Source organism: Erythrolamprus reginae, chromosome 2 (genome assembly GCF_031021105.1).
Source record: "Erythrolamprus reginae isolate rEryReg1 chromosome 2, rEryReg1.hap1, whole genome shotgun sequence".
NCBI lineage: Eukaryota > Metazoa > Chordata > Lepidosauria > Squamata > Dipsadidae > Erythrolamprus > Erythrolamprus reginae.
This window is the reverse complement of record NC_091951.1, coordinates 147,780,423-147,807,909: the sequence shown is the minus strand read 5'-3', so window position 1 is coordinate 147,807,909 and position 27,487 is coordinate 147,780,423. Positions and strand designations below refer to the sequence as shown.

Sequence of the window (27,487 nt, the reverse complement as noted above, 5' to 3'; positions counted from 1 at the left end):
TTTATTAATCATAATACAATTCACTTCTACATATATTTCCCATTCTTCTTTCCTTTAATTATTCCTTTAACCATTTACCTTTAGTCTCCCATACATTCCACTTCTTAAAATTTTCCTCTCATCCTCACGTTCTCTTTTCCTTCTTTTTTTCTTCTTTTTTTTTAGTTTTGTAATTATTATATCTTTTCTTCTGCCTTATGATCCCATTTTCCCTTTTTTCTCTTCTTTATTTCCCCACTGTTAATCCCCGTGTACTCAGTTGTCTCTTTTGAACCTAGTCTTTTCCCTTTTTCTTCTTTGTTTCTTTCTACCCTCTCAATTTTCACCACTGCTAAACCCAGTGTAATCATTAACCTTCCCTTTTCCTCCCTTTATTTGCTTCCTTTTCTTAGTTACTTTTCTGCCAATCCTTCTCTTTCTTATATCATTACTCCCAATGTCATATTTTTTTTCTTCAATGCTAAGTTGTTGCTTCTCTTTCCTGATATCTTTATTTACTTGGGTATGTTGCAGCATGTTTTTTGATTCATCAAGCTTAAATAGTCCATGTGTCATTTTGATAATTTCTTTCAGTTCATTAATCATTTCAAATAATACCTGGCATATATCATTGTTTCCACAATGTTCTAGCTTCAGTTTAAAATTATGAATAAGTCCACCTTCTATTGCCGAGATCAAATAGCTTAAAAGAAAACAAGTCCTCCTTAAAACTTCTCACAGCTTGTAAACCAAGGACACTGTGTGAAAAACAACAGCAATTTTGCAATTAACAAATTATTTGTTGCAATTCTTTTTTCCTGCCAATAGCTTTCTCTCTCTCTTTTCGCTCCACAATGCCAATGAACAAAAGAGCAAAATAATCACTTTTGGTATAAATACACCTTATTTTACACTTTGCTTTATTCTTTTTTCAATGTTCCAAATTTAAAATTACTTCCAATCTTCTTAAAACAACTGCTTTCATTCAGGTTCCTTTTCAAAGTACGTTGATTATCTCACTGTCCGTTTTGGGCTAGTCTTCAAGCCTCCATTTCATTCATTTCCCCCCATGCCAAATTAGCTGCTAATTCTTCTCCAGGATAACTTTTAAAGTTCTTTAAATAAATTCTTTTTTTTAAATATGTGTTGGCCAAACACCTGTTCTCAATACTCCTTTCAACTTACTGCTCCTGCACAAAGCTTATTCCAGTTGCCCAAGTTTGTGATGGCCACCATGGCCCCCGCCATCAGTTCGAAGGGCTTTCCTCGGACCTATCACTCTTGGTCTTCCTTGGTGCCTCTCCTTCTCCATCTCCACAGGATGGATCCCATCCGAAGACCCCCCCTCTGACAGCGGTTTGTCAACCTGGAATTTTGTGGGGCTAGTCAGAGCCCATTATTTCCAGACTGTATCGCTGCGACCAGTTTTTTTCATATAGCTTTGTTGAAGACACATACATGTTGAGTATTATAAAATTACATTAAAAGTACCGCAACTGCCTAGTTATCTTCTTTATGAAAGCATAAACATGGCTAGTTGCACAGGGTATTAACATGTTGCATTTTTAAATGCTTAAAAACAATGAAGGTTAGACATACCTACAAGAGATATACATTGCAGAATTTGATGTTAAGCAATAGACACCTTCAAACGTGGTCTGTCTGTCTATCTGTCTATCATCATATTTAGATGATTGCCCCAACTCCGTAAGTCAGCCTAAAGATACCATGGTTGATGGTATCGAAGGCCACCAAGACGTTTTTTAAAAAGCAGCAAGGATAGATGCATTAGGTGGGACAGATTTTGTGAATTTGGGATGAATTTTTTGTTTTTCTGCACAGTGTGTGTATTTTGGGGAGGGTGAGGGGTGTTCAAGATTCTCAGTTACTATAATAGCTGAAAGGCGGTTAAGCAGAAAAGCTAGGTTGCTAGAGCTTCATTCATGGGTCAAATGTTTCTGAATTTACTTCTCAGTTTCCCTATGAATTCTAAGCCATGAGCAAAAATGGGTACTTCAGATTTATTTTGAATTTTAATACCACATACATATATTCCATCTTAGCACTAGAGGGGGGTTTCTAAAGTTGTATTCATTATTGTGCCTGAATGGATTATTAGAATTCACATTTATGTCTTTGGGTTTTAAATCTACATTCAAGGTAAAGGAGTGGGTTCCTTCACACTGAAACTAAAATGTTTAGAGGCAGAAATGGAAATAACCTTCTATTAATGTTCAGCTTTGTTAGTTTGATAATTTTCGTACAATGGAGGAATAACTTCAGAAGGCAATAAAAAACCTAACTTCCTGGCAGACATAGGTTTTTAGGGGATGAGAAGATTTGCCAGGAATCTTACAATTTTATTCATAGCAGAAAAGCTTCTGAATGTCCCCTAAGAGATGGAGAGATTACCAATACATAGGTTAGAAATGTGATGGTGAACCTATGGCACGCATGCCACAGGTGGTAAGTCCTCTCTGCAGGCACGCCAGCCATCAGCTCAGCTCAGTTCCACCGTGCATGCGTGTGCGCCTCCTGCTGGCCAGTTGGTCTAGGGGTCTCAGCTACACATGTGTGGGACCGGGGGCATGAGGGGGATGCGCGCATATAATAGAGAGATTCTAAGAAGTTAAAAACATACAATTAATAAACACGCAGGCACAGACAGATCATCTTAATGGGTGGTTTCAGTTGAAATGTGTGGGAATAGGTAAATAGAATGATCTCATACAGGAATCTCATCTGATAGAAGAATTTGGTGTATGAATGAATATCGTGCACCCTTCCTGCAACATGCCTCGCACACATCTGGCAGCAGCTACTTACCTGCCTGGCAGCCTGGGACTTGCAACTTTTATCAGCTTCCCCAGTAACTTTGACTTCAGGAAACTTTCTTACACTAATAGTCCTATTAATGATGGCAACGGGTCATCGGAAAGGGGCGGCATACAAGTCTAATAAATAAAATAAATAAAACCAGGACTGCATGGATTGCTGTCATAAGAACATAAGAAGAGCCATGCTGAATCAGGCCAAAGCCCATCGAGTCCAGCATTCTGTGTCACACAGTGGCCCACCAATTGTACATGGGGATCTTGAGCAGAAAGAGAAGGCAAGACCCTCCCTTTCCCTTGACCCCCAACAAATGGTATTCAAGGGAATCCTGCCTGCCTCAACCAACATAGAGGCAGCACTTGGACATCCATTTCAATAACCACCGATACACTTGGCATCCATGAATCTGTCTAATCCTGCCTTGAAGCTATCAAGGCTGACAGCTGTCACAACCTCTTCTGGAAGTGAATTCCATAATGAGGAATTCACTGAGGTCCTAATTGCCATCATAAGTGGAGGGCTACCTGTATGTACTTTGGCATGAATACAGCCTGGAAAATGGTGGCTCCAGTTCTGAGTTGAATTTGTATAGGTATGCTTGGGAACCACCAGTATGGAAAGAATAAGCTTTTGATGTCTGATCAGTTTGGCAAGTATGTGAAATGCTGCCTGGAGACTCCTGTGACAGAGGTTGATGTTTATATTCTCCTTTTCTTACAGGCCTATGAGAAAAGGTTTCCCACTTGCCCTCTCATCCCCATGTTTGTAGGCAGTGATACTGTGAGTGAATTCAAGAGTGACGACCGAGCAATCCATGTGACTGAAAGACGTTGTAAACTGGATGTGGATGCTCCACGGCTCCTGAAAAAGGCAAGGCCTAGTCAGATCCTTTGTCCAAATCACCATCTGTTGGGCTGCTTCTTAAATCCATCTGTTTTGTTCTCCTTCTCAGATTGCAGGGGTAGATTATGTTTACTTTATCCAGAAGAACTCCTTGAATAGAAGAGACCGCACTTTACACATAGAGGCCCACAACGAGACTTTCTCAAACAGAGTTGTCATTAACGAAAAATGCTCATATACGGTGAGTAAGGGCAGGCTTCGATTTTATATTATGGTCTTTTTAAGAACGTCTGGCCATTTATAGTTAACCATTCTTTTTTATTTACGGTTTCAATTATTTATGGTTCTGTTTTTCCTATCTTGGCGTGCCAAGGGCACAAAATTAGAAACAATTAAAAGCATAGCTAACTCGTATAACATTATTATTGACTTTGCAGACATATTTGAAGAAATGTTCTTGCTTACTTTTCTGAAAGCATAGCAATGAAAACCTAGCTCCTGAGGGGATTTTAGGAGCAAGAAGAATATACCCAATACGTTCTCCTGATCACTTTAAAACAACTTGTGATGTAAATTGTTCTATGATACTCAAAATGTGTCATTTTCTGTTGGCAATTCTGGTCTGAGGAAAATCTAATTCACACGATTTGAATTTGTAGGTTTTCTCCAAATTATTGGCTCCCATAATTTCCATTCAAAGAAATTATTGGCTCCACAATTTTTTAAGATTTAAGAGAATAATATTTTTCAAACAGCATGTTTAATAAAATAATTATTTAGGTACGCAAATGTTGGGCTTATTGGGCATTCCGATATGTTGGTAAGAAAAAAGTTGTACGTGAAGAAAAGGAAAATGCACTATCCAGTTCTTAACAAATAATTGTCCTATGCCCACTGGATTAAGGTTTTCTTACACCTTGTGCCTACTTTTATTTCTTAAATCTCCAGGTGCACCCAGACAATGAAGACTGGACATGTTTTGAGCAGTCTGCAAGTCTTGACATTAAATCTTTCTTTGGCTTTGAAAGCACAGTAGAAAAGATTGCTATGAAGCAATACACGAGCAATATTAAAAAGGTAAATTTTCTGAGTTTTATATGCAAATAATGTTGCAGTTTTCTGAAGGCTGGGAACAGTTTTCAAATCGTGAGAAAGTTCTTATTGATCTTGCATGATGTCATAATCTATGTTTACTCCCGTCTTCTATTAGAGACATGTTCTCTGTTATATTGGCAAGAGAGGAAATTGAGTATAACAGGCTCTGGTCATCCAGAAGTACCATTATCATTTCCCACCTTTTGATCTTGTCAGAGATAATTGTCCAATAACAGAAATGAATGAATACAAAAATATTGGGGATCACGTTCTGCTAAAGAATAAACCAGTTTAGAGGAAGTTGGCTCTTCAGCACTAAGCTACTAAAAATAGTCTAGTTTACAATTTATATTTAGAAGGAATGACATTACCCATGACTGGCAATGATCTTCATGATTCAAAAGACAGTTATGTCTGGATTTGAACAATAAGATCCAGAGAACATATTTTTCATTTCTTTCTTTCTTTTTCTTTTTGTATTGAAAGTCATGGGAATATATTTGTTCCTCTCTTCTTTAGTTTCTATTTGAGGCTTTGTAATGCTGAACTGAAGTCTCCCAAGATCACATTATTCCAGCAGACTTAGTTTTCTTCAATCAGGAACGAATTACAGGATTCATTCATACTCTCTTTCTCATTCTCTCTCTCACACATACACATACACACACACCAGCCATGTATGCCTACGATGCATTGATGTAAGAATTGTCTTGTTTTGAAAGGGCAAAGAGATAATAGAGTACTACTTGAAGCAGCTAGAAGAAGAAGGTGTAACATTTATTCCTCGTTGGACTACCCCTGCTAAGTTTGCATTTGAACACGGCACAGCTCACTTTAGACGGTCACTGTCCCCTCCAATCAACATACCAGAAACTGCTGTCAAGGAGGGATTGAACACCAAGGAAATCAACACGTGCAACAATGCATCAGAACTGGCGGCTGGAACCCCTGACGGTGTGTGGTTTGTCCCAACCTCTTTTATAACTATTTCATGAATGCCATCATAATCTCAGATAGATTTGAAAGATACAAGAAAATAATCAAATTGATGAATTCAGAAAAGGCGAGCAGTTGTACAGCTTTATCTCTTTTCAATAATATCCGGTAGATACACAGTTGGGGATTTGGACAGTAGATGCTGAAGGCAGTTAGCAGTGCAGAGTTTACAAGGATCTGCAGAACTGATGAAAATATCTATCAAAACTACTAGCGGCTAACTTGTGTAAATAATTTGACCATTTCAAAAATGAGTTTCCACTAGAAGTGTGGTTAATGAAAACAATTCTACTTGAATCTTTCAGACAAATTAGATGCAGATTATATCAAGAGGTATCTGGGCGACTTGACCCCACTCCAGGAAAGCTGCCTCATCAGGCTTCGGCAGTGGCTCCAGGAAACACACAAAGGCAAAGTAAGAGGATGTGTCTGTCTTTTGCTTCCTGTTCATCAGAAAGGTGCATGGTGTACAAGAATGTCTGGCAGAATGTCAGTGTCCAGAGGAAGGAAAACAAAGTGCAAAATTGTTTATGTATTTATTTATAGAGTAGGAAATTCTCATCTTTAGTTTCCCATAGTGCAGAATTTAGATCCCCAAATCTATTTCAGAAATGGGTGATTCTCCCTCCTCCAAGACCTCCTCCTTGTGATGTTCTTATGATCTTCTAGTACTACAGTAGAACATTTCTTGGACTGTGTTCTTATATTTCCTGTTTAAACTTCTCCATTCTACTATAAGGCATCTTTTTGTCCTTGGATTTCTAGTTTTTCCCCTTAGATAAGTTTATGAAAAACATTCTGTTCATGAATTGCTTTGTGTATGGATCAATTTCAAATGCTTTGTGTGAGACGAAAACATGCAATTTTTTTCAGGGTGAACCTAATGCATGTCTTCTGTTTTGGTGTGGGGCAAAAATAAGACAACATTATTGGCAGGGGCTTAGAAAAGATTTGGGAGGGGAAGGACCAAATGGGCTGCTAACACTTTAAATTTAAGCACTGCAATTTGAATGGATTCTCAGCCCTGACAGTGATGTGTTTGAATTTAAAAGCAGCAGCATGTGGTTCCTGTTAAAGGGAGAGTGGTAAGAGAGCCACAGGGATTTTTATCATATCTCAGCCATAGAGCACTTCAGGAACTGACTATTAGAAAAGGCTAGTTAGGCTGATATTTACATTATCATTTATTAACTCCAGTTATTTAGTTTTTCAGTCTTCATTGCCATGTTTTAATCAAAAAAATTATTTAAGTTATAGGATAGTACTCTTAGCTGAGTACACACACGTACATACACACACACACACACACACACACACAATGTCCCAGTTTATTTCCGTTCCCTGTATTTCTCATCAAAGCTTTTAGGTGTTCTCCAAATATTCTTTTAAAATTCTTGTCTGATTGGTCTATTTTTCTGTGGAATGAAGGAATGAAAGAAATGGCAGCTTTTTTATGGAGAAGGGGTGGCACGGAAAGGGACTAGTGTACGCCTTGAAATTTTCTTACAGAATATTATATATACTTTTGACAGTTCTTATTTGGTGATTAATTACATTTATAGATTCCCAAAGATGAGCACATCTTAAGATTCTTGCGTGCCCGAGATTTCAACATTGATAAGGCCAGAGAAATCCTGTGCCAGTCTTTAACGTGGCGCAAACAGCATCAGGTGGACTACATCCTCGATACCTGGAACCCTCCTCAAGTACTGCAGGATTATTATGCAGGTGGTTGGCACCATCATGACAAAGGTATAGTAACATCGATGCAGGCGTTTAAGAGGGAGAAGTCTTAGGTCTTCTGAAATGCTGCCAGAATGCTTTGCTGAAGAGAACCAAATGGGACTTGTTTAAAGTACTTAAAAATTATAAACACAAAGTGTTTATGATACTTTGTTGGAGTAAAAGGGAAATATGATACCTATAAAGTTATAGGTATCTTATGATAAAGAGTGAGACGTCTTGACTTTATTATTTATTTGGCAGGTAAGCTGTTTCAGTTGTTGCTGATTCTTAAGTGGTAAATACAAGATTAAGACATTATAAAAAAATACATTAATAAGCTGGAACTTCAGATTTCTGCTCAGTTTTCAATCATACACCGTTTGGGAGTTTGATGAACACAACATATAGCAGTGACTAGCTTAAATGCTGCCATGGGATCAAATCAAGTTGTACCTTTGGAGGCCATTGAAGACCATTCAAAGCTGGTCCAGAGTTCAGGAGCATAGGCTTGTAAGGGATATCTCATGTTACTCCCATGTGTCATTGCTGTGTTACAAGCCGTGTCAGTTGCCAGTTGAATTCTGGGTATAATAGAAGATGCTGGCCATCAATTCTATAGCCTTTCTGGGCATGGGGCTCTGGTTGTTTGAGGGACTGCATGTTCCCAATAGTTTCTGCCCATTCACTAAGATCGGGCAGAGTGGGTGCGCACCCCAGGTTCCTTCAGTTAATTGCCATCTCCTGGGAACAGAGAAGCATACTGTACCTCCTCTGGAGCAGCATTCCCATACTATATTTATGGAGATGATCAGTCATCCAGGCCATGGTTGTCCAAAAGGTGCTGTTCTCAGAAGGCCATGTGGGTTTTGTTTTTCTTGGAAGACGTTTTGCTTCTCATCCAAGAAGCTTCTTCAGTTCTGCAGCAAACCGAAGAAGCTCCGTGGATGAGAAGCAAAATGTCTTCAAGGAAAAAGAAAGTCCAGTTGCCTTTTGAAAAAAAAAAACACTTTTGGGATCCTCATACTATGGTTCCTGTCCTTCCAGAAGCTTCTGAAAGCTTCCCTCTGTTCCTAGGTTTCAGGTTAAGGACTCCGTGGTGATTTAGGGAGTTATTATTTGTGTGGCATTGCCTGGGCACTAATTTTTTTCCCCTTTATGTCATGAATAGTTTTCAAATGTTAAGCCACCTCAAATCATTTTGGAATCAAGCAGCTCTAATAAAAATAAATACCTATCAGGAAGGTGTCCTGGCACAATTGTGATGAGTCAATATAGTTAGACCAATGTCTTCTAAATTTCATTGATAACTTTTCAGTATGTCATTTAACTCATGGTTCCCCTGTTCATCTAGGCGAAAATATTCTGCTTATCATAATGGGTTTTTTTTTCCTTCCCATTGGCTCTTCTGTTTATAATACTTGCAATCATACGAGAAAGTTAGCAAGTGATACATAAGTGGGCAGCCATAGAAATTGAAATAATATAATAAAAAGAGAAATAATAATAAGTACATTTTAAGCCAGCAATTCCTATATAGTCTTCGAGCCTTCGGAGAAGGGCAGCATACAAATCTAATAATTAATAATAATAATAATAATAATAATAATAAAATAATAGTAATAGTAATAATAATAATAGTCAACTCTTAACTTATTATCAGAATACGCTTTCTGCCAGAGAAGATCGCAAATGGTGATCACATGATCATGGGTTTCTTGATAACCAGTTGTGGGGGCAATATGCTGGCTCTGTTAAAAAGTGCTGTTGCTAACATGTTGTAAGCCACCCTGAGTCTAAGGAGAAGGGAGGCATAAAAATAAGAAAGAAAGAAAGAAAGAAAGAAAGAAAGAAAGAAAGAAAGAAAGAAAGAAAGAAAGAAAGAAAGAAAGAATAAATGCAAGCTAGTTGCTAAGCACCCAAAATGCAGTCATATGGCCATGGAGGCTGGGGGCAGTATGGGCTGTAAAGCACCTTTTCTAAGCTCATAACTTTGAACAGCCATTAAGCAAGGGGTCAAAAGTCATTGGCCATTTACTTAACGACTGTTAAATCTTTAACATCTTTACTCATGTGTCATCTTTATTTATGCAGCCAAAATGTTTGTTGGAAATTAAGTTAATAAGCAAGGATTGATCACTCCAGTTTATATAGAATACAAAATCTAATACAGAAAGGCCTTCTAATCATTTCTTGGTTTATCTGAAGATAACTTGAATGTCACCATTATTATTCTTTTGGTTCAGATGGGCGTCCACTGTATGTGTTGAGACTAGGCCAGATGGATACCAAAGGTTTGGTACGAGCTCTTGGAGAAGAAGCCCTGCTTCGCTATGTAAGTGCTTCAGATACGATTTGCAGATTATTTCTCTAGGCAAAGTTACATCCACATTTCAATTATCTTGTATCAGTTAGCATAACTGGATGTTCCTCAGATAGGTTGCTCGTATTAACCATGTCCAAAATATCTGCAGGGTATTATCAGTTGGAAGAAGTTACATTACAGCAGAGAGCACTCTAGAACGTCATTGACAATCTGTACAATCTCTTTTATTAGAATAACAACGTGCTTTTTCTGTCTGTTGTGCAAGAATAAACACATGGCCAGCTTTTTGCTCTTGAGATAGGGCATCTCTCACTATTGACCAGCTCCTTCAGATTGCTCACTTCTGAATAGGAGAATGAGGGGTTAATCCTCAGATATCAGGACAGCCTTTCCTACCTCTGAATATAAGTAAGGCAGAAATTGTTTTTCCAATTTCATAAAAAAAATTACCACTTTTTCCATGATCCAGCCTCCAAAGTGCCAACATATTAATGAGATAACAAATTTTACATTTTAGGAAAAATATGTCAACATTACATTGAGATCGTTGGCTGTAATATTTCTTCTCAAGTGCATTAACATATGTAATGATTTGAAATCCAAATAAAGCTGTAGATGGACAAGACCACATTGTATTAACTTTCACATTTCTTACATCATCAACATAAATCATATTAATTTCTTTTTCAACATTCCCAAAAATATAAAGTAACATCTTCTGATGTATTCAATTCATTTCTAAATTGTAAGAGCTATAATTTTACATTTTAAAATATATGCACATATTGATTCCTCAAAACTAGATATTCAAAGATATCAAATTATTTTGCAGTTCAGATACTACACAAAAAATACTGACTTTCATTTTATTTTATTTTATTTTTAAATTTTATACAAAAATCAAAGTTGAACCCAAAGTAACTCTGTGTCTGAAATTTTACCCCTGGTCATTTTACAGCAACATAATTCAACATCCTCATCTTTCTTTTTTATTAATATGCAGGTTCTATCTATAAATGAAGAAGGACTGAGGAGGTGTAAAGAAAATACAAAAGTATTTGGAAGGCCTATTAGGTAAAGAAACTTTCTTGAAGTCCCATGAGTCTGTTTCACTGAACTTTAGACATGTTTATGCTAATTGAGATAAAGTTTTGCTATGCAGTGTTTTGATAAAGTCCTAGGTTAACCAATGGAACACTTTAACACGATTCCACTGGTCAGACTTGATTCTGCAAGATTCTGGCATCCCATCCACTCTGCTAAAGTTCAGTCATTAAACAGCAGTGTCAGATACTTCAGAGTAAGAGCTAAGAATAGATCCAAATAAGTGCAGGTGGGAATGGAAAGTGATGATAATCCCAAGAGCAGTATACCAAGCAAGATACCATCTAGCTCAGCTAATTATATTGAACCAGTGTGAAAAGAGGACTGTTTTGAAATCCCATATTTTAAACCAGGGTGGATGAACAAAATGGGATAGGATGTAAACAAATCAATAAAAATATTGTAAGGCCAAAAAGTGAAATTGTGGGTGGGTGCTTGCTTTTCATGAGTGACCAATGCAATTAATCACAAAAATTGAAAGAGTTGGAAGGATATTGAAGGAATTATAAGCATCTGGATTTGAAAGAGTGGAGGGTAAATTTATTCTCTTTTCATTAATAAATATTTCAGGTATTACGGTTATGATTTAAAACTTTTTGACCTACAAGAATTTAAGTGAGGAGTAAAAACATCTAATATAGTAGGGTATATTTGTATACTGTCACAATCAAATAATTGCTTGATTGATTTAAGTTGAACATGCGGATTATGTTTTATTTTGGGAAAACACAGCTCTTGGACTTGCTTGGTGGATCTGGAGGGTTTGAACATGCGCCATCTGTGGAGACCTGGGGTCAAGGCCTTGCTGAGGATTATTGAGGTGGTAGAAGCTAATTATCCAGAAACGCTAGGACGTCTGTTAATTCTCCGAGCTCCCAGAGTGTTTCCAGTCCTTTGGACACTGGTAGGTTCTTAAGTTGGTTCTCTGAGAATTTGTGTTTTGTAAATTGGGATCAGTATGTACAGTGGTACCTCGAGATATGAGTTTAATTCGTTCCGGACCTGGGCTCTTAAGTCGAGCAGCTCTTATCTCGAACGACTTTTCCCCATAGGAATTAATGTAAATAATTTTAATTGGTTCCAGCCCTCAAAAAACTCACAAAGTTAGTCTAAATTATGCAGAAAGACATGTTTTTAATGAAGAAATGTACATGTACATATAAATGAATAATGAAGTTTCTTTCACTTAACTTGTAAACTTTCTTAAACTTTTAAATTTACATATGTTCAACTTCTCTGCCACCCAATCCTGTAGGACAGAGGTCCCCAACCCTTTTTGCACCAGGGACCGGCTTTAAGCGATCAAGAGAGGAATGGGTGAATGAATGGACGGAGGGTGGGAAGGAAGGAAGGAAAGAGGGAAGGGACAGGAACAGAGGAAGGAAGCAAGGAAACTTATGAAAGGGGAGAGTAAGAGAGGAATGAGTGAAGGGAGGGAGGGAGGGAAGAAGGTGGGAAGGAGAAAGAAAAGAAGAAATAGAGGAAGGGAAGGTAAAAGAGAGAAAGAAAAAGAGCAAGAAAGAAAGAAAGAAAGAAAGAAAGAAAGAAAGAAAGAAAGAAAGAAAGGGGGAAGGGACAGGAACAGAGGAAGGAAGCAAGGAAACTTATGAAAGGGGAGAGTAAGAGAGGAATGAGTGAAGGGAGGGAGGGAAGAAGGTGGGAAGGAGAAAGAAAAGAAGAAATAGAGGAAGGGAAGGTAAAAGAGAGAAAGAAAAAGAGCAAGAAAGAAAGCTGCAAGCACCCCCCCGAGCCCCCCAGGCCGGCTGCAACGTTTTAAAACACGCGCGCCGCTTCGCAGCTGTCTCCTGAAGCCGAACGCGGAAGTTAGCATTTGGCTTCAGGAGACAGCTCCTTGGCGCTTGTATCTCGAATTTGGGCTTGTAAGTAGAACAAAAATATCTCTCCCCTCCCAGCTCTTATCTCGAGTTGCTCTTAAGTAGAGCATCTCTTATGTCGGGGTTCCACTGTACTTTGGAATAAATAAGATTGGCAAAGCTTGATATTTATAGTGTACTTGATTTTTGGAGCCATAAGTAGAAACCCAGCTAGAGAATAGACCTACAGTAAGTGGCCATTGGAATAATGTGTTTCTCTTGAGTTCATCTGATGTCTTGGGAATGTTACTACTTTAGCATTTTGTTTGTAGGTTAGTCCTTTTATTGATGACAACACTCGAAAGAAATTCCTGATTTATGCTGGCAATGATTACCAGGGTCCTGGTGGGCTGTTGGATTACATTGACAAAGAAATTATTCCCGATTTTCTTGGTGGAGAATGCATGGTAGGTAGAAAAATTAGTATATTTGTCAACTAAGCTCAGTGACCTGTAATAATCAACGCTCTGTGCCAGTGCAATCCAGTGCCCAGTCTATTAGACCTGTGCAAAGAATCGTAGATTCATTTCAAAGAAGTTATTTGAGTTGCATAAGTGGCACAATTTGCTGAAGGGATCATCCAGTTCAATTTAGCAAAGCAGTTTGGGTGGCTTTGAATCCATTCGGATTCAAGTGAAGTCAAGTGTTTCTAGGCTGGAACGATTTTGAGATTTCTCAAAGGCTTTGTCTGTTGTCACATTGTCCACCCAACCTTGAAACTTCACAGTGCTTCAAGAAAATGTTTTGCTTTGTTTTAAAATTAATACAGTCCCTATTTTATTTACATGATTCTAAGCAGTTCTCAAGTTAAAACAACAAAAAAAAAAACAAATTTGTGTAAAGAAATAAAAAATAAATCAATCAAAATCATAATAAATCCAAAATGTAAAAGCGTAGGAGAATGGCAACTACCACTCACAGATAATACAGCCATCTTGTATTATCTGCAGGATCCCCAGACCCCATGATAGAACCATGTCGTTTAGGTAACATCTTTAGAATATACAGTGATCCCCCGGTTATTGCATCCCCAACCATTGCGAACAGGGTAATTTGCTAATTTTGAACCCGGAAGTCAAAATACCATCTACGCATGCGTGCCCTTTTTTTCTATGGGCACGCATGCGTAGATGGCGCCCAGCAGATCAGCTGCTGGGCGGCTTCCCTGGGTCTTCCCCCTCTTGCTGGCATCAGCGAGGAGTTTCCCCACCGCCCACGCAAACTCCTCGCTGCCGCTCGCCCGCCCTTCGCCCGCCCACGCCGTTCGCTCCCCCTCTTGCTGGCGGGAGGGCGAGAAGCCCTCCCCAGCACCCGCTCGCCCGCCCTTCGCCGCTCGCCCGCCCTTCGCCCTGGCCGCTTCTTCCCAGCAGAGAAATTCCAGCCCCCACCTGGTCCCGCCTGATCCTCCTCCCTGAGGCAGCTCGCCCTCCCATGGCCGTTTCCTCCACCCTCCATCGCAAGCCCTCGCCACCGCAGCCAACGCGCGCTGCGATCTTCAAGCCCGGCTCCTTTCGGCCCAGCATCCCGGGCCAAGCAGCTGCCTTCCGTGACTGAGCCTGGCTCGCCCGGAAGATCGTAGCGCGCGTTGGCTGCAGCGGCGAGGGAAGCCAAGCTGGCAGCAATGTCGCCGCCGCTGCAGCCAACGCGCGCTACGATCTTCCGGGCGAGCCAGGCTCAGTGACGGAAGGCAGCCGCTTGGTCCGGGATGCTGGGCCGAGAGGAGCCGGGCTTGATCCGCTGAGCCTGGCTGGCCCGGAAGATTGTAGCGCGCGTTGGCTGCAGCGGCGGCGACATTGCTGCCGGCTTGGCTTCCCTCGCCGCTGCAGCCAACGCGTGCTACGATCTTCCGGGCCAGCCAGGCTCAGCGGATCAAGCCCGGCTCCTCTCGGCCCAGCATCCCGGGCCAAGCGGCTGCCTTCCATCACTGAGCCTGGCACGCCCGGAAGATCGTAGCGCACGTTGGCTGTGCTGGCGAGGGAAGCCAAGCAGGCGCGCCGTTCTCCGCTGACTCCTAAAGCGGGGAAGTTCGCCAGGAGTCAGCGGAGAACGGCGCAACTGTTTTAAAACGATCGGAGCTTTCCAATGAGTCCCGAAGACAAACGGCAAACTTCCGCGTTTGTCTTCGGGACTCATTGGAAAGCCGTGCGGGTGTTTTAAAACATCCCCGCCGACATGGGGGGCTTGCTAGCACCCCCCCAAACCCGGGTTGGGGGTTCGGGGGGGTGCTAGCGAGCCCCCCATGTCGGCGGCCGCCCCGCCCCCCAATCTTCAGCTCCTCGCTAGCGCGGCGGAAGTTAAAAACACCATCTGCACATGCGCAGATGGTGTTTTTACTTCCGCAGCGCTACTTCGCGAAAACCCGCTCGTTGCGGGGGGTCCTGGAACGGAACCCTCGCAACGAGCGGGGGATCACTGTATCTTGTAATATAATATAAATATAAATCCAAATAAATAACTAAATAAATAAATGTATACCATTTATAATAATGAACTCAAATCCTGCTTATGTACAGTATTCATTTGTATAGAACACTGTAATAATGTTCTTTTACTGCTGAAAAGCTAGTTTTTGAATCTAGCTTGTCTTACAGTGAAGTCAAGCAGAAATCCAGTGTTTCGGGCCAATTAATTCTCAGTCTGTGTCTTATCACTGTCTGCTTGAGAAGTATGTTGTGAAGGCAGTCATAGGCTACAGTGCAGTGGGTTGCTACCAGTTCTCTCCGGATTGGGTAGTAGCGGCAGTGGGAGGCTCCACTCACTCGCCTGGACATATGTGCACATGCGCAGAAGCATCACACGCACACTCCCGATAGTGAACCGATAGTGAACGTAATTGAAACCCACTACTGCTACAGTGAGAAAATGGGGTCATTTCCAGTCACACACAGTTGTTATACTCATCAAATTGTTTTACATCTTCTCCCTATTTCAAATTGGCTGTGGAATATTCTTCCTGAGATGTTTACAGTTGGAGCAGAAACAGATCCATTTTGCTAACTCTTTTCTCTCCGCACTTTAATTACATTTATTTAGTGCGAAGTTCCAGAAGGTGGGCTGGTTCCCAAATCTTTGTACCGGACAGCAGAAGAACTGGAAAACGAAGACATAAAATTGTGGACAGAAACTATTTATCAGTCTGCAAGTGTCTTCAAAGGAGCTCCTCATGAGGTAAATCGTTTTATTTTTCCTCTTTCCCTCTGGTCTTTGATAAAAATAATCTGGTCTTTGATAAAAATAATTGTATTGGCAGTTCTGTGTTAGCAAAAACTTCAGAAGAGAAGGATTTAGGGGTAGTGATTTCTGACAGTCTCAAAATGGGTGAACAGTGCAGTCAGGCGGTAGGGAAAGCAAGTAGGATGCTTGGCTGCATAGCTAGAAGTATAACAAGCAGGAAGAGGGAGATTATGATCCCGCTATATAGAGCGCTGGTGAGACCACATTTGGAATACTGTGTTCAGTTCTGGAGACATCACCTACAAAAAGATATTGAAAAAATTGAACGGGTCCAAAGACGGGCTACAAGAATGGTGGAAGGTCTTAAGCATAAAACATATCAGGAAAGACTTAATGAACTCAATCTGTATAGTCTGGAGGACAAGGAAAAGGGGGGATATGATCGAAACATTTAAATATGTTAAAGGGTTAAATAAGGTCCAGGAGGGAAGTGTTTTTAATAGGAAAGTGAACACAAGAACAAGGGGACACAATCTGAAGTTAGTTGGGGGAAAGATCAAAAGCAACATGAGAAAATATTATTTTACAGAAAGAGTAGTAGATCCTTGGAACAAACTTCCAGCAGACGTGGTAGATAAATCCACAGTAGCTGAATTTAAACATGCCTGGGATAAACATATATCCATCCTAAGATAAAATACAGAAAATAGTATAAGGGCAGACTAGATGGACCATGAGGTCTTTTTCTGCCGTCAGACTTCTACTTTTCTATGTTTCAAATCAAGGTCAATTCCTGATGACCTCATGAATAAATCCATGTTGTTTTCTTAGAAATATTAAGGAAATGGTTTACCATGGATATTTTCTGGCATTTTTTTTAACTTCCTAGTCTAGCCTCTTTTTTCGCTCTAGTTTTGCTGTTTCCTGGTAGGCTCTCCCCTGAGTATCAATCAGGCTCAGCTTTCCTTAGGGCTTGCTATCTAGCTGGGTGGGAAGAATTTTTGGAAGCAATTTTATTTTCAGAACTAGTTCAAGTGATACTCTTTCGATTTCAAAACTGAAAAAATATGCATAGTTAGGGAAAATCATACCATAAAACTTTTCGTATTTTTTAAAAATTGTACTTTCCATTAGGCGCTTCAATCTTGCATGACAATTTTGGGCAAGAATGCTATCTTGAGTATTATCTGAGTGACCTTAAAATACTATCTATGAATTTGTAATAGGTAATGCTTTATTTCTAAGGAAAAGAGACCTTAAGTGAAGTATGGGAAGTCCCCAGCCCTTGACTTCCTTCCCCAGTTTCACTGGAATGATCCAGTATTCCAAAATCTGCAATTAAAAAGTTACAAAGGGGACCAGACTCTCCCTCTGTGATCTGAATGGAGTTAATGGTTCTGCTAATGCTTGGCTCTCAGTATTTTCCTAGTCTTCCTAGCTTCTGTTTCTAGTTTTTGATTAAATAGCTGTAGGTCTTTCCTGACAAAAGCCTATGTTTCTGGCTTTGGGCATCAGATTTTGATTTGCAATGTTAAGGTTTTAACAATCATCTAACATGAAGATTAAAACTGTACAATAGCAGACACTATTGCTTTAAGTATGTGACACAAATAATGGATGTTGTAGCTAGATGAACTCTTCAGTCTGATTTCTGATAGGTGGTACTTATGGATGGACGTAACCATAGTTTCAATTGGGAAACTGTGACCATCCTAAACCAAGCCAAGTCCAAAAATGCCAGGGAATTTCTAGAAGCCTGGCACCCTGACAAATTAGCCATCAGTAGACACATAGGCATCAACAATAGCTACATACTATGCAAAAGAGATAATGAACAAGCCAAAAAGGGAACAAAAGACTCAACTACCTCTTCACCAGCAATCAGCACTCAGATGACCATAGATTAACTCCAAGATTAATATCAGACCAACAATCAAGGTAAACAATACCCCAAGTCAAGGAACTGCCAAGCAAGCTAACAATAACCAGCCCAACCACAGACCTCTAAGAACATGTCTCCACCAATACTAACAGGGCAAGCCACTAGAACAGAAACTGAGCAAATCCCACTGCTTACTAGCACTGATGATGCTACCTAGTTTTGAGTTATGAAACATCTGCAAGAAAATAAGCTCGGCACCAAGGACCCTTTATTTCAAACCTGAAGAATAAATATTCTCCTTTATTGGTAATATAACTAATACAAATAGCAGGCTTAAAACCAGACACAGTGCACAATTCTTATTGAGGGAAGGCTGACAGGGGAGCCTTGGCTGGTAGACATATCTGCCATGACTTGAGTTTCTAATATATCCAATATATTAATATTGCTTTTCTTTTCAGATTTTCATTCAGATTGTGGAAGCTACCTCTGTGATCACCTGGGATTTTGATGTTTGTAAAGGTGATATTGTTTTCAACATCTATCACTCCAAGAGAGCCCCTCAGCCTCCCAAAAAAGACTCTTTGGTCGGGGCACATAGTATTACCTCTCCTGGTGGAAATAACGTACAGTTGATAGACAAAGCCTGGCAACTGGGGCGAGACTACAGTATGGTGGAATCACCGCTCATTTGCAAGGAAGGGGAAAGCGTGCAGGTGAGAACACGTCCCTAAGCACAGTCCCTACTTTGGTTCCTAGCAAAATGCTTTTAAGATTTATCAGAACAGGCTTTTTAATTCAAGCACATTCTGAATACAGTGTTCCCTCGATTTTCGCAGGTTCAAACTTCGCGAACAGCCTATACCACGGTTTTTCAAAAAATATTAATTAAAAAATACTTTGCATTTTTTTTTCTATACCATGTTTTTTTCCACCCGATGACGTCATACGTCATTGCCAAACTTTCATTTGCCATTGCTGATTGGCTGAAATCTCGGCCAATCAGCATTTTTATCGCCAAATAAATAATTATGTTTATAAATATCAGGATCACTAAATGTCTTATTAAACTGTGAGTACCAGTAATAATGGTGAGTAAATGGTTGTTAAGGGAATGGGAAATGGTAATTTAGGGGTTTAAAGTGTTAAGGGAACTTTAATGTGTGATACTGTCCATAGCCAAAAATGGTGTATTACTTCCGCATCTCTACTTCACGGAAATTGAACTTTCGCGGGCGGTCTCGGAACGCATCCCCCGCGAAAATCGAGGGAACACTGTATCTACCACAGCATTCTTGCGTTGCTTCTTTGTGATTATGTCATTGGTCTTAATACAATTCCTAATTTATCATGTGAAATCATTAGAATGTGAGGACTTTGTGTGTTTTCGCATCCAAAACAGGTTGCCTTAATATGGCTGAAGTCCTTCTCAAATAGTGTGAGCTTAGTTTCTCCCACTAAACCTATTTTTCCTTCTGCTTCACACTAGAACATTTAATCAGTGACTCATTTTAGAGTTCTATAAACTGAGGTGCCAATTCAACATTGAAATTAGAGGTCCTCAGCAAATCAACCTTAAAGTAACTCCTCTTTCAGGACAAGGGGAGAGAGATATTTTAACCAGTCATGCACTTCGCAGATAAATTGTACATCAATAAGGAACCTCTGCCAGCAAATAAGCCTTTCAATCTTTGACTGCTTTAGTTGGTGATGAATCCCTCTATCTAGCCCTTCTTAAAATTTTGCAACCTCCTTCTGGGATGTAGCTGGTTTTTTTAGGGGAAATATCCAGATTTTGGAATCTCTGAAAATTACTTCTCTGCATTTTAAAAGGGTGATATGCAAAACATAGGATTGCAACAAATTAGTATGTTCAAAACTATGCATAAATCAATCTGAAGGATGGTGGGCTACATAATTCATTACAACTTTGTGGTTTTATATGCACTGGTCTAAACATTGAGGTTTACCACCAAGTCAAGATGTGGTACTAGGTATTATGTATGCCGTACTTGCCAATTAATCCTTATTTTTCATACAGATATATCTGTGATAAGCCATAATGATTAATTGCACTAAATTCAAGAAAACCGAATCGTGTTTAGTGGAACTATGTTTGTTATGTTCTTGCCTGCCAACCGCTCTGAATTGATCAAGTAGGCTGAGCATGAAAGGGAGACTCAACTGCCGATTGATGAAGTGCACTACGTTATATCCAAATGGATGGTTATTAGCACTGATTTCCTCTGCTCTTGCTTTTTAAGGGCTCTCATGTGACTAGATGGCCTGGCTTCTACATTCTCCAGTGGAAGTTCCACAGCATGCCTGCCTGCGCTACCACCAGCCTGCCTCGTGTTGATGATGTACTGGCATCCCTGCAGGTCTCATCCCACAAATGCAAAGTGATGTACTACACAGAAGTAATTGGGTCAGAAGATTTCAGGTAAAGTTAACTGCAATGTTGCAAATGCCAATGTCAGGGTTTCAAATAGCATCGGAAATTAAATCTGAGTCCAAGGCAAAGTATTCCCCAAAGATCCAATTTATTAGCAGAGCCATATTGGCACATCAAGGAGAAACCCAAATCTGAAGTCCCAGGGATTTCTCCACCCAGTTGAAAGTTCAAGCCCTTGTCCCCACACCCCCAAATCCATCACATTGACCAGTCTTCATCTGCCAACTTGGCAGCAACTCCCATCTCCTTTTGTGCAGGTGCGCTAGCGCAAAGACAAAGGATGACCTTGACAACGTAGAAGGAATTTGTTATGGCTGCATGCAGACATCCCTCATGCAATGCCCATAGCAAAGAATACAATTTAAAATCGCATAAAGTGTGGCAGGCCAAAAACTCCAAGTAAAATGTTGGAAAATGATTTTGATTGTTTTTGTCCTATCGGAAAACTTAATAATCTCTAGGGGAAGCTAATATAGCCAATGCCTTCTAAACAATAAGTACACTTGACTAATATTAACTAACATTGGTTTGATAGAGATGGAGGAAAAAAGTTAGATCATTATTTAGACAAGAGATAAGGGGCAAATTGTTGTTAAAATGTATGTACAGGTCTCAAAAACTACACTAATCATGGACTATGTAAATAGCTTTACTGATCTTTTTTTACATTAAAGAGATCAAACATCTGCGTAGTTCCAGAACTATCAAACAATGACAACCTTTGCTTATTGATTTGAAGAGAAAGAAAACACCAAGCCAAATACTTTTATAAATGAATTTATGACAAATCTCTTTTTGATGCTGTTCGCTATAAGATGAGTGCAGGTATTGGCGTTTTGTCTCTTCAAATCAGTTTGGTTTTTGGTTATAAGTGGCAATTGTATATGTGAACACTTTTTAGTATATAAAATCCAGAAGATTCCTTAAATTGACTCAGATTAATCTTTTGTAATCTGAATAAATTTAAGGAATTTTTTGGATTTCATACACTGTGTTTATTTGTTAGAGAAAACTTAATTTTCCTTAGTTTATTGAATTAGAAGTTGGTTTTGGAAGGCAAGAAGTACTCTTTTCTTCATTGTTAGCAGGTCATTGCAGACCTTCAATTAAGTCCTGAAGAACAATTTATTTTCTTACTGAAGGTTCTTAAACAAGGTATTATGGAATTGTTGCATTTTTCAGTGGTGTTAGCTATAAAAATATATGGCAAGCTACTTTTTATTCTTTGTAAAAAAAAAAAATCTGGCTTTTTAGACTTCGGCATCTTTGAGGCTTATCGTTTGTTGTAATAGTTGGAAGTTGCTTTGGGAAGCTGGTATATACATGGATGATTCATTCTGGTTCTTTGGGTACTTGGGTAACTGACTATATTAACCAGCCCTTTTCCAGCTGCTGTATGTTCCTCAGATTGGCTAGGAAATTGTGGAAGCTAAAACTAATAAAAAAAACCCTCCATGATCAGTATTTATACATTGAACCTATCAGTAAGCATTGCCGATTCCATTTGGGATTTCCTCCCCTTCTCTGTGTATAGTTTTTGCATACAGTTCGGCATGTGAAAGTGTCTTATGCTTACTGTGAGTCTATCTTTCCACAGGGGATCCATGAGCAGCCTTGAATCAAGTCACAGTGGATTTTCTCAGCTCAGTGCTGCTACAACTTCCTCCGGCCAGTCTCAGTCCAGCTCCATGATTTCCAGGTAGTGCCGCTGCCTACAAAAGCCAGTTGATGAGACGGCTGGACCCTCGTCTACGGCAGTCCTCCGCAATACAGCACCATCACCATCAGTGACACTTGCAAAAAAAACCCGAACACACAAATGGAAGGTCTTTTTTATAGATAGTAAAAGTAGCTGTGTGCATTTAAATATTCTGGTTTCGTTTTGAATTAGAACCGAAAGAGTGTGTCTAATCTTAATAGCCATAGTTTTTTATACATACGCTTGCACAAATTCTCACCTGGAAACGTAAAAGGGCTGTTTTTGCAAAGGAAGAATCAATCAGTGGTTGTATGGCTGAGAATTTATTTAACTTCCTGTTGATATATTTGTAACGCATTAGAAGTCTGTCCCAAAGGTTTTGCCAGTGAGACTTTTGCAAAGTTTGCATGCCCCTTCTTCTGCTTTCTGCTCTCCCGAGTCTCTCCTCTGTTACAGCCCAGCATTAAGGAAGGCCTAAGGGGTGCAGGGCAGTAGCTGGGTGCCTATCGTTTCGTGAAAAGCCAGCTGGTGAACTGGCTGAACCTTTTTCCTGACCTTTTCTCAGCCAGAGGCGCTGCCCTGACGGGGAGGTGAGCTGTCTGTCCTGCCAGGCAGCTCTTTTAACACGAGTTCATTCTGCTTAGCTCACATGGTTAAGGACAGACTCCTTGGTTTTTTATTTTTTGGGGCATTGAAAGGCATTAAGCTAGAACGTACACTTCTGAGCATCGAAGGTGGGAAGGAAGAGGGCAGAGCAGGCTCTCCTTAACTCAACCCAAAGGCTGGCCCTCCTTCGAGTCCTCAGGTTTGTTTCTCCTGGAGGTGCACCTGATTGTACCTCCTTTGCTTCTTTTCACCCTCGACAAATACCCTTTGAAGAGTGGCATCTTTTCTGCCAAGAGCTTCCTGGAGAAGTGGCTGCATCGGTCCTTTCTTTCCTGTGCTCTTCTCCACTTCCCTGATCTGTCCTGCGAATGCCGAGAGACGCCTCGTGCGCTATACTGCAGTACAGACGGGATGTTTACCCTCTTAACAGAGCACAGCCTGCTGTGGCAATAAATTCATTGCAGACATCCCCATGTTTCTGTAATAGTAAATTTGCTAAAGGTTGCTTAAGCTCTCCAGCACTTGCTTCATTCGTATTTGAAGCATGCCTTTTGGAAGCCTTGGAACCTAAAACAGCCAGCTGCCAGGCTAACCTTGCTGATGCAAATGAGTATAATTCTACAAGGATTGCAAATCTGTTCCCGTAGCCAACAAGAGCTGCTGAAATGGTATCTGTTGGATTCATTTACTCCCATTTAAAGCTCTAGTTACCACACACGCACACACACACACACACACACACACAAACACACCTCCAGGGTGTAATTACAGTCTTGTTTAGAGAAGACTTTGTACTTACTCTGTGCTTACATATCTTGTAGAAGGTTAATATGCAGTCTGTTTCGGAAAAAGGAAAGTAAGGATGAATGCAACCTGCACATTGATTAATTAGAAATGAAAGGGATTTGTTTTAAGATCAGAGTGTTTATGTGCCTAATTCAAAGGACTGGTCATATGGAATTAAAAAACCAAAACCAGGAAGTGCATAAAGTATTAATCGAGATGACTATTCTGAATACTGGTTAAATGGAATTGAAAGAGTATATAGATTTGTTCCACAGACCCACACATGCTGTATTTCACCCAGCCGCTGCTTTTTTGTGATAGTTTCTTAACTACTAAGAGCACTAGCGTGGTAATTATCTTCAGTAGCAGTTGTAATTGTTGGTATGTAATCACAAACATGGTTCCCAGCCTCAGAAACATTGTGCCATGTTCATCCTTCTTGTAATTAGTGTCTCCCTTGCCTGGTTGCAAAATGGTACAGTCTTCCCTCTCAAAAACAAAGGCTCTGAAAAAGAAGGGACTTTGGGAGGAGAGGGCATTTCAGAGCTCAAAGCACACACAGACTTGGAATGGAAGGGTTCTTATTCCTCCTAAAAAGCATGACATCCCACCTGTGGCTGGATTAACTCTTTGCTCTTCTCCTTAGTGTGTGATCTAACTATATTATTCCGCCAGAACTGATAAGCCTGGTCATCCTTCCTTCTATTAACTCAATTGAGCAACTTTCTCCCACCTTCTCGCCGTTCCTGAACTTCATATTGATTTCTGTAAATGTTTTCTAAACATATTACCGCAATCTTGGTAATAAAGTAACAGTCTTTTAATTTTTTTTTTAAAAAAAATTGTATCCGTAATAAATGTGATATGGGAAAAATGTCTGAATCCATTTCTTGTCAGCATGCTTCAGAAGGGGTGATTTTCTACAAGATAAAACAAGAGTGGTAAGTGTAGGGATGGCTGTGTGGCTATTTCATTAAATGATTTTTGTGTGCTGGATGAATCTCACATAGGGTCCCTTTTGTCACGGGTGTCACAACAGAGGCACCCATTGCCCACCCAAAAGATACTTCTGAAGACCTCATTGAAATGTAATTGATACCCATCAAACTGGAGCTCACACAACTATTTCTACTGGTTCCCTGCAGATTTCTGGAGGGAGGTTTTATTGGCAGGTGAGCCAAAAACGAAACTCTTCAAGCTATGATGTTTGGACTGGCAGAAACAAGAACCTTAAACTAACCATCAAACATGAAGACAGTACAGTAGTACCTCTAGATACGAACTGCTCCACATGCGAGTATTCCAAGTTACGAGCTGAGACGCGAGCAAAATTTCTGTCCGACACCCGAGCTCAAATTCGGGATACGAGCCGAGCGTCCACTAGGTGGCGCAAGAATTCCATTTTTTCCGGTTATCTCGGCGCGAATAGCCAAATCTAAATGCATTCGTTCGAGATACGAATTGATCGACATACGAGCTCGGCTCTGGCACGAATTAAACTCATATGTCGAGGTACCACTATTATCGTTTGGGAATCCTGTGCTACCACAGAGCCCAAATGACTTTCCCTCCTTTAAGGAGGCGTAAATATGGCTTTATAACAAAAAATTACAAAATTATCTACCCGTCTTCCTGCCAGCTAAAGCTGATGTTCCAGTGGGACATGCAGAAGAACAGCGATTCCAAATATGAAGGTTTTAGTGTTTTCACAGCCAAGTTCATATCTTAACCAAAAATTATGTAGCTGAACTTGACCCGAACTCTTCATGCTAAGAAAATCCTAAAACATTTCTGAGCTGAAAGTGTGAGACACGGGTCACTAATTATAACAGCATTTGGTTGAGTTATTGTAATTGAAAGAGCAGAGACATTCACTGACTTTAACAGGATGACTGCTTTCTCACCCAAGCATATTGTGTACTTTGTTTAATGAAATAAATGAAACAAGGATTAAGATTGGATAGCGTTGGTACTTTTGGACTCCCTTTATAACCTATATCAGCGATGGCGAACCTATGGCACAGGTGGCACGCAGAGCCCTCTCTGTGGGTGTGCACCCCGGCTCAGCACCATGCACATTTGCGCAGCTCCCGCCGGCCAGCTGATTTTCAGGTCCGTGCATGTGTGGGGCGCAGGGCACATGTGGAAGATGAACGCATGGGCAGGGGAAGCGTGCGGCGCATGTGGGGGGAGCATGTGGGGGTGGGCTCACGGGCTCATACACCCATTAGGAGTACAGCCGCATGTGCGCTTCCAGCCTGCAACCACAAAAAGGTTAGCCATTGACCTACATGAAGCTTTGATAGTATTTGGTATCGAACAAATCCAATCATTCAGAACTGAAACAAGGCAAATACTTCCCAGAAATGGTACATATGCAGTACACTTAGGTTACAATCTTCCGTATTCTTACAGGGCAATCCTATTTAAATTTTATGGTATTGACTTCTGAATAAGCAGACTGTTCTACCAGATTCCCTTAGGTTTTTTTGTTTTTATTGAGTGGTGGTAGCGTAGTGTCTAGAATGCAGTATTTCAGGATAATTCTGACTGCCAGCAGTTCAAAAAGAACATAAAAGTGTAGAAAAACATATTTAAAAAAATGTTCTTATCGAACTGCTGGCAGCAGCAGAATTAGCCTGCAATACTGCATTCTAGCCACTACGCTACCACCGCTCAATTAAAAAACCCCATGTAAATAGTACTTATGTAAAGTAGTCTATATTACCCTTTTAAAGTATGACCAGTAAGTGGCATTAATGGAGAAGTAGCAAGAAATACAGTTGGCTGCCTTCTCCATTAATGTCACTTACTGCTCATACTTTAAAAGGGTAATATAGACTACTTTACATAAGTACTATTTACATGTTTTTCTACTCTTACGTTCTAATCCATTTCCTTTCAATAACTTGCAGAAGAATAGCAATAGCACTTAGACTTATACAATTTATAGACTTAGACTCGTATACTGCTCCATAGAGCTTTACAGCACTCTAGGCCTAGAGTTTACAATATCAGCATATTGCTCTGAACGATCTGGGTTCTCATTTTACCGACTTTGAAGAAAGACTGAGTTAACATTGAGCTTTGTCAGGATCAAACTCCAAGCAGTGGTCAACTCTAACTCTAGCCTGCAATAGTGCATTCTAACCTCTGCCATCTGGGTTCAGAATGGTAATGTCAACAAGAGAACTTTGAGCATTTGAACTAATATTTTAAATAAATAGCTCTGGTTTTTTTTCTTTTTTGATGTCTTCGGGTCAGTTGACTGTGGTGTTCTTAGCAAGATTTTAAAAGTGGTTTACCATTGTCTGCTCACTAGGGCTGAATGCAGAGGTGGGCTGCTAAGGTGGAACAGTGACGTGTGTGCACGTGGAAGGAAAAAAAAACCGTGTCGAAACACAAGGTGTGCAATTTTTCTACCTGCACAGGTGCAGTAGCATAATTGCGCTGGACTCCGCTAGCACTCAGAGCCACGGGGACGAGCACACGTCGCCGTTCCACCTTAGCCCACATGTGGCTGGATGAGAATGACTGATTCAAACTCAATTCAGCTGTCTTTGTGTGTAAGGTGTGACTAGAGCTCAGTCTCCTGGTCTGTAGCCTGTTGCCTTTAACCACTACACCAAATTGGCTAAATATTTACATTTTGCTCTTTCTAAAAGATTAATGTGACAGCAGGATTAACATACACTTTGATTTGCCATATTGTGTTTGTAAACAATCCTACCTATGTATTTTATAAAATTGGTGATAAGCAAGAAATCGATTATAAAGATAGATGAAGACTTTTGAGGAGGAGTATTGCAATCAAAGAAGCTGCTTTGATGCAATTTCTTATAGAAAAATGCCTAGAAATGTACAGAAGAAGGCAAGCCTAAATTTTGCCATGTTAAAAAGCATTCTCTTTCCCTTTTTGGAATATTTCTTATCTAGTCTTGTGATTCAATATTAGAATATCTGACTATGAAACCAGCCTGGGGAAAGCAACCTGGTTATCTTAGGTCTCCAATTGGTTTTCCTGAAGTATGGATGTATATGCCTATGCAAACTCTTCAGACCGTTACTAACTCAATAATCTTGCTGGAAAGATGGTGCAGAGTCAGGAATG

General features: G+C 40.1%; 1 protein-coding gene across 1 annotated transcript in view; it reads left to right on the top strand.

Moving 5' to 3' along the window:
- Window positions 1–24,250, top strand: part of SEC14L1 (SEC14 like lipid binding 1) — a 37,780-nt gene extending 13,530 nt beyond the window's left edge. The window contains exons 3-16 of the mRNA XM_070739806.1: window positions 3,535–3,684; window positions 3,767–3,898; window positions 4,606–4,734; window positions 5,475–5,706; window positions 6,054–6,163; window positions 7,311–7,500; window positions 9,717–9,805; window positions 10,800–10,870; window positions 11,633–11,804; window positions 13,047–13,181; window positions 15,808–15,942; window positions 18,292–18,546; window positions 20,095–20,273; window positions 21,883–24,250. Coding sequence (XP_070595907.1) covers window positions 3,535–3,684; window positions 3,767–3,898; window positions 4,606–4,734; window positions 5,475–5,706; window positions 6,054–6,163; window positions 7,311–7,500; window positions 9,717–9,805; window positions 10,800–10,870; window positions 11,633–11,804; window positions 13,047–13,181; window positions 15,808–15,942; window positions 18,292–18,546; window positions 20,095–20,273; window positions 21,883–21,988 — 2,085 coding nt within the window. The 3' untranslated portion in view covers window positions 21,989–24,250. The remainder of the gene's footprint in view (window positions 1–3,534; window positions 3,685–3,766; window positions 3,899–4,605; window positions 4,735–5,474; window positions 5,707–6,053; window positions 6,164–7,310; window positions 7,501–9,716; window positions 9,806–10,799; window positions 10,871–11,632; window positions 11,805–13,046; window positions 13,182–15,807; window positions 15,943–18,291; window positions 18,547–20,094; window positions 20,274–21,882) is intronic.
- Window positions 24,251–27,487: the final 3,237 nt, after the last annotated feature.